This window comes from Papio anubis, chromosome 5 (genome assembly GCF_008728515.1).
Source record: "Papio anubis isolate 15944 chromosome 5, Panubis1.0, whole genome shotgun sequence".
Taxonomy (NCBI): domain Eukaryota; kingdom Metazoa; phylum Chordata; class Mammalia; order Primates; family Cercopithecidae; genus Papio; species Papio anubis.
In genome coordinates, this window is record NC_044980.1 from 124,986,231 (window position 1) to 125,000,569 (window position 14,339).

The 14,339-nt window shown below is 50.9% G+C and overlaps 1 protein-coding gene across 8 annotated transcripts in view; it reads right to left on the bottom strand.

Annotated features, from left to right (window-relative positions):
* The window catches only part of P4HA2 (prolyl 4-hydroxylase subunit alpha 2), a 37,473-nt gene extending 28,060 nt beyond the window's left edge, over window positions 1-9,413 (bottom strand). For 2 of the 8 annotated variants that reach the window (XM_031666045.1, XM_031666049.1), the window contains exons 1-3: window positions 9,295-9,413; window positions 8,589-8,724; window positions 65-164 (exon numbers count right to left, since the gene is read on the bottom strand). In XM_031666045.1, coding sequence (XP_031521905.1) covers window positions 65-146 — 82 coding nt within the window. In that variant the 5' untranslated portion in view covers window positions 147-164; window positions 8,589-8,724; window positions 9,295-9,413. Of the gene's footprint in view, window positions 1-64; window positions 165-8,199; window positions 8,999-9,041 lie in introns of those variants that run through there. The other 6 variants (XM_031666046.1, XM_031666050.1, XM_031666047.1 and 3 more) reach the window with 5 other exon arrangements.
* Between the last annotated feature and the right edge of the window lie 4,926 nt (window positions 9,414-14,339).

A 14,339-nucleotide genomic window follows, 5' to 3' on the forward strand; every position in this document is an offset into this window, starting at 1 on the left:
CAGAGATATCCATGGCCAAGGTGAGCCAAGGTGTCAGGGAGACGACAGTCCTGTTGGCACGTACCAATAGAGGTGAAGAATTCGGCCTGCACACAGCTCAGGACACCAAACCAGGCCATCAGCAATGCAGACACCCAGAGTTTCATGGTCACAGAGGGAAGTGTCTGAAAGGCATTCAATGACAATCACTGGATCAACAAAATGAAAAAGTAATTTAGGTGAAGAGACACATAGGCATGTGAACACATATGCAGATACCATGTGATACACATAATCAAACATACCAAAATCCTGGCCTAGCACACAGAAGCTAAAAAGGATAAACAGCAGAAAGAACAAAGTGCGTGCAGCCAGTGATGTGTGCTCAATTCTGGTCGCTGCTCTGGGAAGCCATATGCCCTAGGCAGAAAGCCCATCCTCTCTACTCCCAGCAACCACCTGTACCATGGGGAGGTGGAATCACAGCGGGGTATAGTCAGCTCTGGTTCCATCGGTCTATCAGTCCAAGACTCTGGCCCACTCCTTCTTATTTCACAGACTGCTGTTTGTTTCTGTCTTACCTTCCAAGACATATGCCAGGACAGCGCCAGGTTCTAGGGAACAAGTACCTGCCCACAAGTACTGCTCTCGTGTACTGTTACACGAGAGATAATAACAGAAAGATAATTTGACACAACATCCTCCAGGGTACCAACACCCAAACTAAGGTGTACAACAGATAGCCAGCCAGAAGAGAAATAAAACTAACCCCTCCCAGTCTGCACCTGCCAGAGAAAGAGCAGTCAGGGGAGACAGTCTCCTGGGCAGACAGTGTTCTTCCTGTAGTAAGGCTCCTTGGCAGACACTGTCCTCACTGGCCCGTCACCATTCATTCACAAATATTTACTGAAGACCTGCAGATGCCAGGCACTGATCTAGGCACTCAGGATACAAAAATGAATATGCTACACATGGCCAAAACCTCAGGCTGGGCTGCTGACATGGGAAAGGGGCCAGCTACTGTCTTCTCATCGGTCCAGAAATAGGCACAACCTGAGACAAGCCCCACTGGCAGTAACCCTCAGTCCACAACAGAAGCTTCAGATGTCGTCTTCCCAGCTCAGCCATGCAGCCTAGACTGTGTTGGAGGATTAGCACCCATCTGTACCCCAGCTCTGCCAGTCTTCTTCCTGCCCTGCTTTTAAGCACCCTACTAGAGTGCTCAAATGGAAATCTACTAAGAGAAAACAAGCAAAACAAAGGAAACACAAATGCTTCCCCAAAAAACATAAGCCTTATCTGACAGAATTGTAAGTCTAAGCTAAAGCCAGTTCATCAATTTTTTGCCTGCCATACTTGATTAGACACACAGCACACCCACCATTCCTCATCTTACTCTTTCAGAAGAAATCCTAATCCATTGAGATTCCAGGTTAGGCTCAGAGAAGGCCAACCAGAACTCCCATCTGCAAATGGGATCCTCTATCACAAGGAAAGAATAAGTGAATGGCCCCATGTGTTCATGCCTATGCCAAAGATCTGCAGAGCTGACAGTCTTCCTGTCATAGTCTAGGTGTAGGGGTCCCAAGACACACAGGACAATTATCTTTCAACCTGGAACCTGCTGCAGGGTAGGGAGTATTGTGCTGAGCAGTCCATTAGGGAGTCAGAGCAGCTAGTCATCCAGGGAAAGTGAGTAGGCCTGGGCTGGCCCTGAGGCAGAGTCCAGGCCCTCCTGGTTCTAGCCACAGGTCTGCTTCAATACTGTCTTCTCTATCCCAGGATTTCAGAAGGCCTCTCTCTTGCTTGCACAAGCCCCTTACACCTAAGGGATTGAGTGTCTGTTCCTTGTTCCTCAAAACACTTGACTGGCTCAGGCTCAGCTCCTTCTGTATGTATGTAGGGAGTGGACAGTGAAAACATAGAGCTGGGAGGATGTATCTATGAACAGAAAGGGACCACCTGACTGCTCCTCAGAGCTGGGGTGGTGGGAGAACAGAGCTCAGGCAGGATTCCAAACCAGACATGGTTGGAAGTGGGGAACCCAGCATCTCTCCCCAAGTGTCTCTCCAGCTACAGCTGCATACCTTTTTAGAGGCCAGATAAATTCCAGGGAGGAAGTCTGTCCATTCCTTTCAAAGCATTCTGCTCCTGTCATCTATGGTTCATACCTCACAGCACTCAGGGAAAAGCCAGGTTTCTTCATTACATGAATACCAGCTGTCATTTCTCTGGAATGTGCGATCTGGCTTAGACTGAGCCCATTCTTGAATCTCAGCCTGGAGGCAGAGCCTCAAAGAATTACAGATGGGGTTTGGGCAGAGCCTCAAAGAATCACAGGTAATCACAGATGACTTGCCTACCAAGAGCCTGCAAAGTCTTGCTCTGGTGGGAAAAGTGGATAACTAACTCTGCTAGCCTGGAGAGCTGGGCATCTCCAAGTAGCAGCTCCCAGACTACCACATCAACACTGACATCTCAGGCAGGGGTACTCTGGAGCCCTACCCCATTTCTCCCAAGCCTGGGCCCCTTAACTCAAAAGGCTCTGCACAAAAAGTCCTCTAATTAGGGTTAGATTGGGAAGAGGCAGCATCCAAGAGGGACTGTGCCCCACAATGTGGGAAAGGCCAATCCCCATCCCATCTTATAACTATGCCCACAGCTTAAGACAGAGTAGGCGAAAGTATGTGTACCTGCTGAGTGCCCCTACAAAGTGTCCAGTGCTGCCAAAAGCCCTGCCAGAAACCCTCAAAATCCAAGTGGAATATGTCTGGAGGTGAACCATGTCAAACTCTATTTTATGAAAAACAAAGTGACACCAGCCTTGAGCAGAAAACCAATACTGAGTTTTATCTGTGCTGCATGCCCAGAGTTTAGAACAATGCCTGTCTCATACCAGGAACACAATGAAAAATACTTCACCTCAGACTTGTTCAAATTAGGAAACTACAACAATAGAAGATTTTACATTTCTTCTATACAATAAGTTTTTATGGAGTATATTAAGAATGAATACTATATACCAACATGGGGAGATCAAAGCATACTGTTAAGTGAGAAAAGTGGGCCCCAAATAATATGCACTCTATAATTCCATTTTGGTACGGAAAAATTAATGTCTGTGTGTATACAGAGAGATGCAAAAAAAGAGTTATACGTCTGGCTCTATCTTGGTGAAATAATTTCTTTTTATTTTTATGCTTATTTGTTTCTCTACTCTTTCTACAAGAAATTCTATAGCAATTTTTAAAATTATTTTATCATATGCTTAAAATGTAAAGAAAGCAAAGCAGGTCCTTCTCAAATAGACTCCAAAGGGGCCCTGCCAGCCCCAGTGTTTGGACCCCCACAGGGAGGTCCTGCAAAACCTGCCAACACCCCAGCAACAGTGAGTCACCCATCAGGCGACTGGCACTGTTTCTAAACACAGGGCAATTCCAAGACATACACCAGAGGTCCCACCAAGCCTGATCTTTGGAAAAGACATTGACAATCTGGCCAAATGGCCATGAAAAGATGTTTCCAGCTGCAAACCAGCAGTGTCCTTAGCTTCTCTCCTTACCTCATCAGGCAGACCCTCTGCCAAGCTCCCAGCTGCAACCCAAATGCAACAGCTTGAGTTTTAACAATGTATTTAACAGCCTAGAGACAGAACATGAGCTTGCTGAGAACAAACTGGTCTTGCTTGGCACTGAACAAGAAGCTGCCTGCCTTCTATGAAGGGGGAAAACCTAACTGGACATGGCTCCCCACCACCCCCAACTCTAGGATAACAGAGCTGAAAGGACCTGTGTGTTCAGCCTAAGAGGATCCAGAGGCTCCAGGAGACCCTGCCTCTAAAGCATGTGGATGTCCATTCAGGCCCATAAGCTGCTGTCACGGCACCCTAGGCAAGTATGGGGGGCACCCTACTCTCCTGAGCCTCAGTCATCACCCTGATCTGAGCCACCCCTAACTTCCCGTACAGCCATCCTGGCCCCCACTACACTGGCCTCTCCACATCTCATCTGGCCTTCCTCCCACCTCTGCTCTACAAAGTAGCCAGCATGGTTTATCAAAGCCCTCCTTTGGCTCTCTACTGCCATCAGGATAAAGTCCAAACTCTTTAGCCCAAAGGGTCCTTTTGACTGCGTGACCAGGCCCTGCTGCCCTCTCCAGCCTCATGTCACCATGCCAGGTTTCATATCTTCAACAACTACTTTATGTGAAAAATATTCTCCTTCACCAAGAACCTAATAAAGCCAAGATGTTTATCTGTATCTATCCACATACATTCTCTATCTGGTACATGAACAGTGATTGACTTCCACTTTCCCACCTGGGTACCATCAACACCACCACAAAGTCTTGCTTCAGTAACTAGACAATGAAGTAGCAGAGAAGGCTGTTAAAACTGACATGCAAAACCCAAGTTGGGTTTTCAGTCACAGTCTCGGCAGAGACTTGGCAGTCTGGATGAGACTAACTCATAAAAGGGAACTACACTCGAGGATAAAATCCATATACCACTATATTGGATGCCTCTTATGTCCCACCTTGCAACCTCTTGGTCTCACCCATCTCCCAGGTCCCAGGGTATTTACTTTGCCTCAGCTCAGTGGCGTAGACTATCCAGGCCCAAGCTAGAATCTCTGGCTCCTCTCACTATCTCCAGACTGTTGAAGTACCAGACTGGTCTCCCCAGTGGCTACCAAAGGGCCCTCACAGGGTAACCGAGTACATCTCTGTGCAGGGTAGCCAGCTTGCTAAAATACCACCTCCCATCCTCCTTTATAGCTCACTTTTTTTCCTTTTATTTTTTTGAGACAGTCTCGCTCTGTCGCCCAGGCTGGAGTACAGTGGCACAATCTTGGCTCAATGCAACCTCCACCTTCCAGGTTCAAGGGATTCTCATGCCTCAGTCTCCCCAGTAGCTTGGACTACAGGCGTGTGCCACCATGCCCAGCTAATTTTTGTATTTTTAGTAGAGACGGGGTTTCACCATATTGGCCACGCTGGTCTCAAACTCCTGACCTCAGGCAATCCACCCGCCTCGGCCTCCCAAAGTGCTGAGATTACAGGCGGGAGCCATCGCACGGCCTGAGCCATCACACGGGCCTGCACCTCACTTTTCCCTCACCTTGGCTGCCCTGCAATTACACCTTCCAATAAAGCATTAAGTACTTAAGCTCTGTCTCAGGCTGTTTCCTGGGAACCTAGTCTGAGATAACCACTATTTGTTTCCAAAAATCTTTCATTTCTATTATCTAATTCTCACCCAAACCTTCTAAGCTAGATAACTACCTCCATTTCAGATATAAGATAGATACAAATGACAAACAGCTGAGGCTGAGAGAGGGTTTCCTGCATACCTGACATCTGACAACAAATCAATGACAGAACCAAGAGTCAAACACAAAACACACTCCGCTGGATATTGCAGCCATCCAGTCCTACTCAGTAATCTATCTGTTACCTTAAAGTGCAATGGACTCCCAAACAGGGGAGCCACACTTTGCCCAGGAAGAGCATGCCTGCCCAGGTTAAGGACTTTATTATGGGTTACACCAAAGGTTCATGAAGCAGGTCCATGACATCCCTGGCTGAATCTCACCAGAGGGAGGAATGCAACATGGACCCAGAAAACAGCACCATGGTCCCTTAAGTTCAGATGGGCAGTCACTCCTACCTTAGACAAGACAGCACTCACAAATAACCAGCCAGTCCAGCTCAGGGCAAGGCAGTACAGTTGAATGGATAGGCACACCTGCCCTAGGGTCAGACATACTAAAAGTTAAACCCTAGTTCTATACCACTTCCCAGCTTTGTGACCTTGGACAAGTTATAGGATTCCTCAGTTTCCCCATGTATATAATAGAGACAATACTAGGACCTATATCTCATAGGGCTGTTGGAGGACTGAATGTGATGACAAATGTTAGAAGGTTGCCCCACACTAGGCATAATTTATGTCAATCATTAGTACCAAGGGCAGCAGAGAAACATCAGTGGACCTGAGGCAGCCAGCTGCTCAGCCCGTCAGCTGATTCCCGGGTGAGAAAGAAGGTCCAGACTAGGGGACAGTGAAGATGCAAACAAGGCAGAAATTGGGCAATCTCCACGTCCCAGGAGCGCCACAAGAGCTGAAACATTTAATTCAGGAGAGACTGGAATCAGGTATAATGTAGTACATTGATCATCAGGGGATAACCTTGGAACTGGTCAATCACTGGTTCTAAAGCTCATCAAGCAATGTTCTCTAGCAAAAGGCGGAGGACTGGACCAATACTCTAGGATCTCACACACTTACATGCCTCTGACCTGCTCATTCCAGGCTCCTACAAATACCCAGGCCTGAGGATCTCCACTACACCCTGGCCCTCAGAGTGCCAGGTACAAAACAGGCCACACTCTAAGCAAGCACTTCCCAAGAGGTCCAGAGCAGATGCTGGCCTCTTACCAGGTTCAGACAGATTCCATCTGAGCTGGAGAGCATTCTACCCAAACACTTAATCCTCTGCCCTGCAATGACACCAACTGAACAAGAACTCTCTTCTAGGGCTCCAGTAAATCATCCAGACTTTTCATTCCCCTCTGCTCTGAGGAAAAAAAAACAACTGTCTTTCTATCCTTCATTCCATGTCCCTAGCACAAAGCCCACAGACCACAGGACCTTCCAGCCCTTTTTGCTCCAGGACAGGCTGATGTCTTACCCTAAGGAACTTCCAAATTGTTAGATGTGAGCAACTTTCCCGAAGTTTAACTCTCACTCCAGTACTCCGCTGGGCTTGCACGTACTTGCATCACAGCTTTTCCTGCCAACTTCCATCTGCCTAATAGTAAACTCTTGACAGACCCCAGGAGCCAGGGACACACCTCCTAGCCCTCTGCACACTATCAGCCAGCGTGGCCACAAATCAGCCAAGGCCTTGCTTACAGTCTCAGACTCTCCCAAGGATGTGGGAGGGCAGAGTGAAAAAGGGAGGCCTTCTTAGGAAATGAGGAGACCCTAGATTTCCTCAACCGACTCATTCCTCGGAGCTGCACCCACGTAGTCTCTTCCTTTGATGAGCACTCACAGCTGGGCTCCTCCCCTGGCACATGGCCAGCTGCCAATATGAAGCAGCAATCTCAGAGTACGAGCTACCCACAGGCAAGAATAGTGCCTCAGCCACCTCTTCTCTCTCCTCCCTCATTCCAGCCCCAGGCACGCTCTAGTCAGAAGCCAAACAGGCAGGAGGCACTCAAGGGATGAACTGAGATCAGCTGGGGCCAATCTAAACCAGTGACTAAGTAAGCACTGTCTAGAGTACCCCAATGCAGAGCTTTCGACAGGATACAAGGGCCTATCACACGCCACAGACAATGTCTCAGCTAAGCTGTCACCAAGTCTGCCTGCTAAGCTCTCAAAGAACTAGGGTGATCCAGTATGACAGCATCTTTGGGATGAGGCCCCCAGCCAACTCACTCCATCCTTGCTACGTGGCTTCATTGGCTGGGCCACACAGTGGACACTCTGCTGTGTAAGAACAAGGAGGCTCTAAAAGAAAAGAATTCAAAGATCAAACACTGTGAGTGGGGAGAAGCAAACAAAGAGACTGGGCCCTGAGGCCCAGAACCACAGTGAGAGGCTGCACCTTGGACACTTCAGGGGCAGTTTAAGTACAAGCCAAAGGAAATACGAGTTCATTTAACAGAGACTAAATTATGAAACCAATTAATGTCAGATGAGATATAGGCTGAGAACAAGCAGCAGATCCCAAAAACATCCTATAAATTCTTAGGTGGACAATGGATCTCTGCAAAGTCTGGGATACTTAAGAATGCCCCAAGTCACCAAATGATGAACCCCAGCCCTTGCTCTTAGGACAGGATCTCCTACAAGAGGGCTGAGGCTGTGAGGCCCCAGGTAGTCTAGATCAAGAAGCACAAATCTCGGGTGTCACTCTACAGCAAAAGACAACAGTTTCAGTCTTGGGAGGGATCCCAATGCTCTCCTGCATCATCTGTTTTTTCTTTTCTTTTTTTTTTTTTGAGATGGAGTCTGGCTCTGTCGCCCAGGCTGGAGTGCAGTGGCGCGATCTCGGCTCACTGAAACCTCTGCCTCCCAGGCTCAAGTGATTCTCCTGCCTCAGCCTCCCCAGTAGCTGGGACTACAGGCGCACACCACCACACCCAATTTTTTTGTATCCTCCTGCACCATCTTAAAGGGTCAAATAAAACACAAAGGCCGGGGCCCACGTGGGCTGCCCAGCAATACCTGAGGCAGCAAGTGCCCTGATCCAGGCTCATGCTGCGAGGGCCAACTGGGCATCTTACACATGCACGGCACAGTACCAGGCACGTCGTCTCACTCCAGGGTCTTGTGGACAGCGTCCGTGGACAGCTATCCCCTACAGTGTTCCTTCCCCATCACCTTGCTTCCACTACAATGCCATAAGGAATGGCATTGGCCAAGGTCTCTGCTCCCACTCATATAGGCTGTTCCTCTGTCCACAGTGCCCTTTTGCCAGCCTTCCTCTGACCACTCCAGCTCATGGGTCACCTCCTCCGGAAAGTCCCCTGGCCAGAGGCAGCCAGTCCTCCAGCAAGTACCCACAGCCCGCATTCCCTTCCAGCACAGCGCTCACCACACCGCTCTGGGCCAGGACCTTCCCGCTCTTCCAATCCGCCTGTCCCACTGGGTTAGCAACTGCTTGCGGTTTCTGGCACACAGAAGGGTCCCGTTTGTTGAATTAGTTAACGAATTATCACGGGTCTCCGCAGCTGCCAAGGAAAAACAACGCAGGTTCCACAAGGATGTCTGGGGGAGAAAAGACTTTCTGATCCAATGGCCCATCTAATGGGCTCCAAGCTGGACCCTGCCAGGACAAGACCTCGGACTCCCAGCCCTTGGGAGGGTGCAAAACGGGCCTAGCCAATATGAAGCGGCCCCTCAGGGCCAGGCGGACGCCGCACCCCTGCTCCCAACAGTCAGCAGCCCGGGGTCAGGCCGCCACTTCCCGGGAGCCTGACAGGGAAGGGCGGCCAAGTTCCCAGGCCCGCCCGACCGCCGAGGGGACTGCACGAAGGGTGCCGCTGACCTCACCACCCTGAGCTCGGGAAGGCTTGCAGGCGGCGAGACAAGAACCCAGACGGGTGCAGAAACAGGGCGGAGGGCGCAGCGTTGCGGCCCGGACTGCTTTGCGGGCGGCTAGCGGCGCGACCCCTGGCCCTGGCCCCGGCCCCGGCCCCGGCCCCTCTCAGCCCCGCGCGGGCAGGACGCACCGCCTGGCGCCTCCAGCCCGCGCCCCAGCCCCGGGGTTGATCTGGCTGCTGAGCGGGCGGGGCGCTCACCTGGACACTCGCAGCTCCCGGCGTTTCCAGAACCTCCCGCGGCGTCGCCCGGTCAGCTTGGCGCCTCCTCCCTTGGCGACTCCGCCTCCGGCAGCGGCTGGGGGCTCCACCCACTTGAGCCGCCGCCACGTCCCCACCTCACGCTCCACACGCCCGACTGCGTCCAGGCTCCGAGCTCCCGGGGCTCCGGCGGGGTTCGCAGTCCTCTGCGACCCCTGGGAACGCCCAGGCTACCCGACCTCGCGGGAGCGGGAGCCGGAGCGTGAAGCTGGAGCCGGAGCTGGCGGCCCGCGCCCTTCATGCCGCCCGCAGCCCGCCGCACGTACTCCGCGCCCGCCTGGCTTTGGCGCCCCCCACCTGCGGGCCTTGGCCCGCCCTCCTCCCCAGCCCCTGGGCGCCTGGAGAGGTCGCCACGACCCGATCCCCGCGCTGGGGCTGTAGGGAGAGCGTTCCTGGAATCTGACGGATTTCCTTGTCTGCGCTCATGCCCATTGCCTGGGGGACCCTGCTGGGTACACGGGCCCCTTCTTCCCAGCACTACCACAGGGAGGCTGTTACAGGAGGCTGGGGTCACCCCGGTTAGGAACTGGGTATCAGGAGAGGAGGCAAACCAGTGGAGAAGACCCTGAGGAAGACTAGAGACCTGGGGCCCACCCCCTGGAGACCAAGATTGGGAGGCCCATTCCCAGGACCGAGCTCCCAGAGGGATTCAGAGAGTCCCAGGCTCTGGTTTAGGCAGTCCTGGTGGCATGTGCATGGGTGATGGATTCATGAGAAGGGGACCCATCAAAGGCTGAGGGGGCCAGGGGGGGCGGTAACAACCTGGGGCACACTGGGTTGCCCAAACCCTTCTTTATGCCATGGGCCAAAAAGAGTGGACACCTGGTTGAGCCAATCCAGTCTAGAAGGCAATAAGGACAGAGATGCAGTAAACCTCAGCCTGAGCGGGAGGAGGCCCTGGCGGCCAGGCAAGTTCCCACGCCTGCTCTGTGAACCTTCCTCTCATGAATGAGGGGAAACACAGTCTGAGAATCTCATCAGGGAGCAAGCCCAGAGCGGGAGGTGCCCAGCCTCCGCCCGGCCCCAGTGTGGATATTCCCTATGGCACACGGGCCAGGCAGGCGGCCCAGACCTGGGGAAAGCAAGAGCACGCACACGGAAATACACATAAAACATGGGTGAGCCACTGTTCCTGCCTGCCTCAGCCACCGGCCCGAGCTCGGCTAAAACCACACAGAAACCCTCCTGCATCTGCTACATCCACAGAAGCTTCCTTCCATCTCCCCATTCTCAGGAGCTTGTCCTATGGATCATCCCTTTTCTCTCCTGAAGGCTCAACCATCCGCTCTCAACTTGATCTTTCCCATTGGCCTATAAATGTGTTCAAGTTTCTGCTATGGGAACAAAACCCTCATTCGACCCCACTGAGTATCTCTGTTCTCAACCACAGCAAAATTCCTTGAAAGAGCTGTCTCCTCATCCTCACGTCTCTCCCACTCTTCAGGCCCTAAAAGAGCTGTCCCTCCCACTCTTCAGGCCCTGCCGTCAGCCTTCTAGCTCCCTAACAGCACCAAACCAGGTCTCGATAAACTATAGCCTCCAATCTCTAAATTCAACGGCTGTTCTTCAGACCTCATCTGCCAGGGCCCCGAGCAGTGTTTGACACCCAGCGATGGCCACTGCCGCCCTGGAACACTGATTTCCCTTGGTTTCCCCTCATCCTCTCTGACCACCTCTGCTCAAGCTTCTTCAGCGTCCTCTCCCTATTAGTAAAGTTTGGGTGTTCCTCAAAGCTCAAGTCTAGGCTTTCCATTTCCCTCTTCTCTTTACACACAGGTGACACAAATTTCTCTCTTTACCCTTATCCTTACTGCTGAACCCCAAATTCATATAACTCATTGTTCAGTGTACATCCCCACTTGAGTGTCCACAGCACCTCAATGGCAACATGTCCAACACAGAGTTCTTGTTCTCCCTGACATCTCCCACCTCCACACATACTGTCTTCACTGCTGTACTGAAGGAAGTACTTCCCATCAGTTACCTAACCAGAAGCCTACGAGTCATACTTGGCAGCTCCCTCTCCCTCATCTCCAGACTCTTCACCTTTATCCCAAGCCTGTTCAATTTTACCCCTAAATCTCCCTCTAATCCACCCACTTCTCTCCATCTTTTTCACATGAGTGATGGCAACACTTTCCTAACTGGCTGCTCCTCCATTTTTGTTCCCTCTCATCTCTCCTTCACTACAACTATGATGATCTTAAAATGCAGAGCTGAGCCCATTACTTGCGGATGGGAAATTGCACTGATCTTGAGAAACATCGAAAAGTGGTTTATAAGGTTCCACGTGGTTTGGCCTCTGCTCACTTCTGTAACCACGTTGAACTTCTTCCAGTCCCTCTAATTGGCCATTCCCCCTCCCCACCCCAGACCTTTGTACATGCTGTTCCTTCTGTCTAGAAAAAATTTTTCCCCTCCTGATTAAAACCTTCAAAATCCTTCAGATTCCCTCAGAGGCAGAGAGATTTTCCTTACTTCCCTGAGTAGGTCAAAACCTCCCGTAACAGACCAGGCACAGTGGCTCACACTTGTAATCCCAGCACTTTGGAAGCCTGAGGCGGACAGATCACCTAAGGTCAGGAGTTCGAGACCAGCATGGCCGACATGGTGAAACCCTGTCTCTACAACAATACAAAAATTAGCTGGTCGTGGCCGGGCACAGTGTCTCACGCCTGTAATCCCAGCACTTTGGGAGGCTGAGGCAGGCGCATCACGAGGTCAAGAGATCGAGACCATCCTGGCTAACATGGTGAAACCCCGTTTCTACTAAAAATACAAAAAATTAGCTGGGCGTGGTGGTGGGTGCCTGTAGTCCCAGCCACTCGAGAGGCTGAGGCAGGAGAATGGCATGAACCTGGGAGGCGGAGCTTGCAGTGAGTCGAGATCGTGCCACCATACTCCAGCCTGGGCGACAGAGTGAGACTCCGTCTCAAAAAAAAAAAAAAAAAAAAAAAAAATTAGCCGCGCATGATGGCAGGTACCTTTAATCCCAGCTGCTAGGGAGGCTGAGATGGGAGAATCGCTTGAACCCAGGAGGCAGAGGTTACAGTGAGCCAAGATGACACCATTGCACTCCAGCCTGGGTGACAAGAGCAAGACTCTGTCTCAAAAAAGAAACAACAAAAAACCTCCCATAACAGCTTCTCATGTCTCTATGTGCTTCATAACACTTGCCACAGTTGATAAAATTGAATCATTGCTTGGGTAACATCTTCCCCCCTCCCGGACTGGGAGGTCTGGGAGTACATAAACTATGCACACATTTGTCCATTGCCATTTTCCCACCACAGAACTGGGCTCAATAAGTATTTGCTAAGTCCTCGAATGAATGGATATCTCCTCAATACCTTGCTCCACACTGTAGGATTTAGTCTCCAAGGGCATGAGTAAGACTTCCACGGAGTCCAGGCAGCTCAGGACCACAGCATTGGTCAGGTATCCTCCTAAAAATCTGAGGCCTTGAGAAGGGGCAGGACTTCTGAGGATCATGTCTCGTTGGTCTTTCTGCCTTGCAGGAAGTGGCCATTCATTTGTCTTTACATTCCTTTTCCTCTACCTGCCTCCACCCAGAAGATACCATTTCTGACCTCTGCCTTTGTGGCCTCACTTCACCCAGCGCTTAACATAAGGCCCTCAGACTCCATCTGGGCTCCTGATCTATTCATTTCCTGGGGATGCCACAACAAATTACCACGAATTGGGTGGCTTAAGTCAATAGAAGTTTATTCTCTCACAGTTCTGGAGGTCAGAAGTCCAAAATCAAAATGTTACCAGGGTGTGCTCCCTCTGAAGCCTCTAGGGGCAAACCCCTCCTTGCCTCTTCCAGCTTCTGGTGGCTCAGAAGTTCCTTGGCTTGTGGCTGTATCACACGAATCTCTGCCTGCATCTTCACCTGCCCTTCTCCTCGGTATCTGCCCTTCTGTTTCTTATCAAAATAACTGTCATTGGCTGTAGGGTCTACCCAGGTAATCCAGGGCAGATTGGGAGGTCTACCCAGGTAATCCAAGCAGGCTTGGCACTGAAGCCTCCCTGAATGCTGATGACTCTTGCAGGCCCTGGAACCACCACAATAGCTCCCCTAATTTGTAACTTAATAATATCTGTAAGGTCCCTTTTTCCAAATAAGGTCACATTCACAGGATCCAGGTAGTATGACATGAATGCAATTTGGTGGGGTTGGGGGGCGCCATTTAATCCACTACATTTGACATTCCCCCACACCCTCAAAGGCTTCTGGACCCATGTAAATCTGTCACTCAGTTTTGAATCTCCAGCCCGGGTCTCCTCCAGACCCACATCGTCACAGCCTTTTTTTTTGTAGCCTTTTTATAAGTGAACTCATTATCTCATGTGGGGTCCCCCAGGTTCCCCCACATTTTTCTCTCTCCTGACAAATACCAAATGCCTTGACCACTCTATGACCCAGACAGCCAAAGGTTTTTTCCTGTAGGCTTGAGCCCAAGCTGGGGCCTTAAACATTCCCAGGCACTGATAAAGGTGTTTAGATTGTTGCCCAAAACACCGAAAGAAACTAGCCCCGACCCTGAGCCAAATTCCTTAAAATCTCATAAAAATTCCATATCCAGACTCCCCTTGCAGCAGGCATACCTAGATAGAACATCCCTGTCTGGCTGTCTGCCTGGAGGATGTACTACAGCCCCCTCAGAGACTGAGAAATGTCCCTAATAAATGCTTTTTACTGATCACCCTCGCATTTAGTGCTACTTTCTTCAGAATCCCAACCATTTCAGGATCGTTTGGGGTAGTCCCGTGTGGGGACTCCCCTGCCACTGCTTTCAGGGCATCTCCAGTTGCAGATTCAGCCAGGATGAAACACGTCCCCCCATACCACACCCCATACCACCTAAACTGTTCTGCTCCAACATTTCCTACATCTCAGCAAATATCACCATCTCCCAGGGACTTCCCTTTTCTTTCCCACTGCATGCCCCACCTGGAGATCTTACCCGGTGGATCTCTCT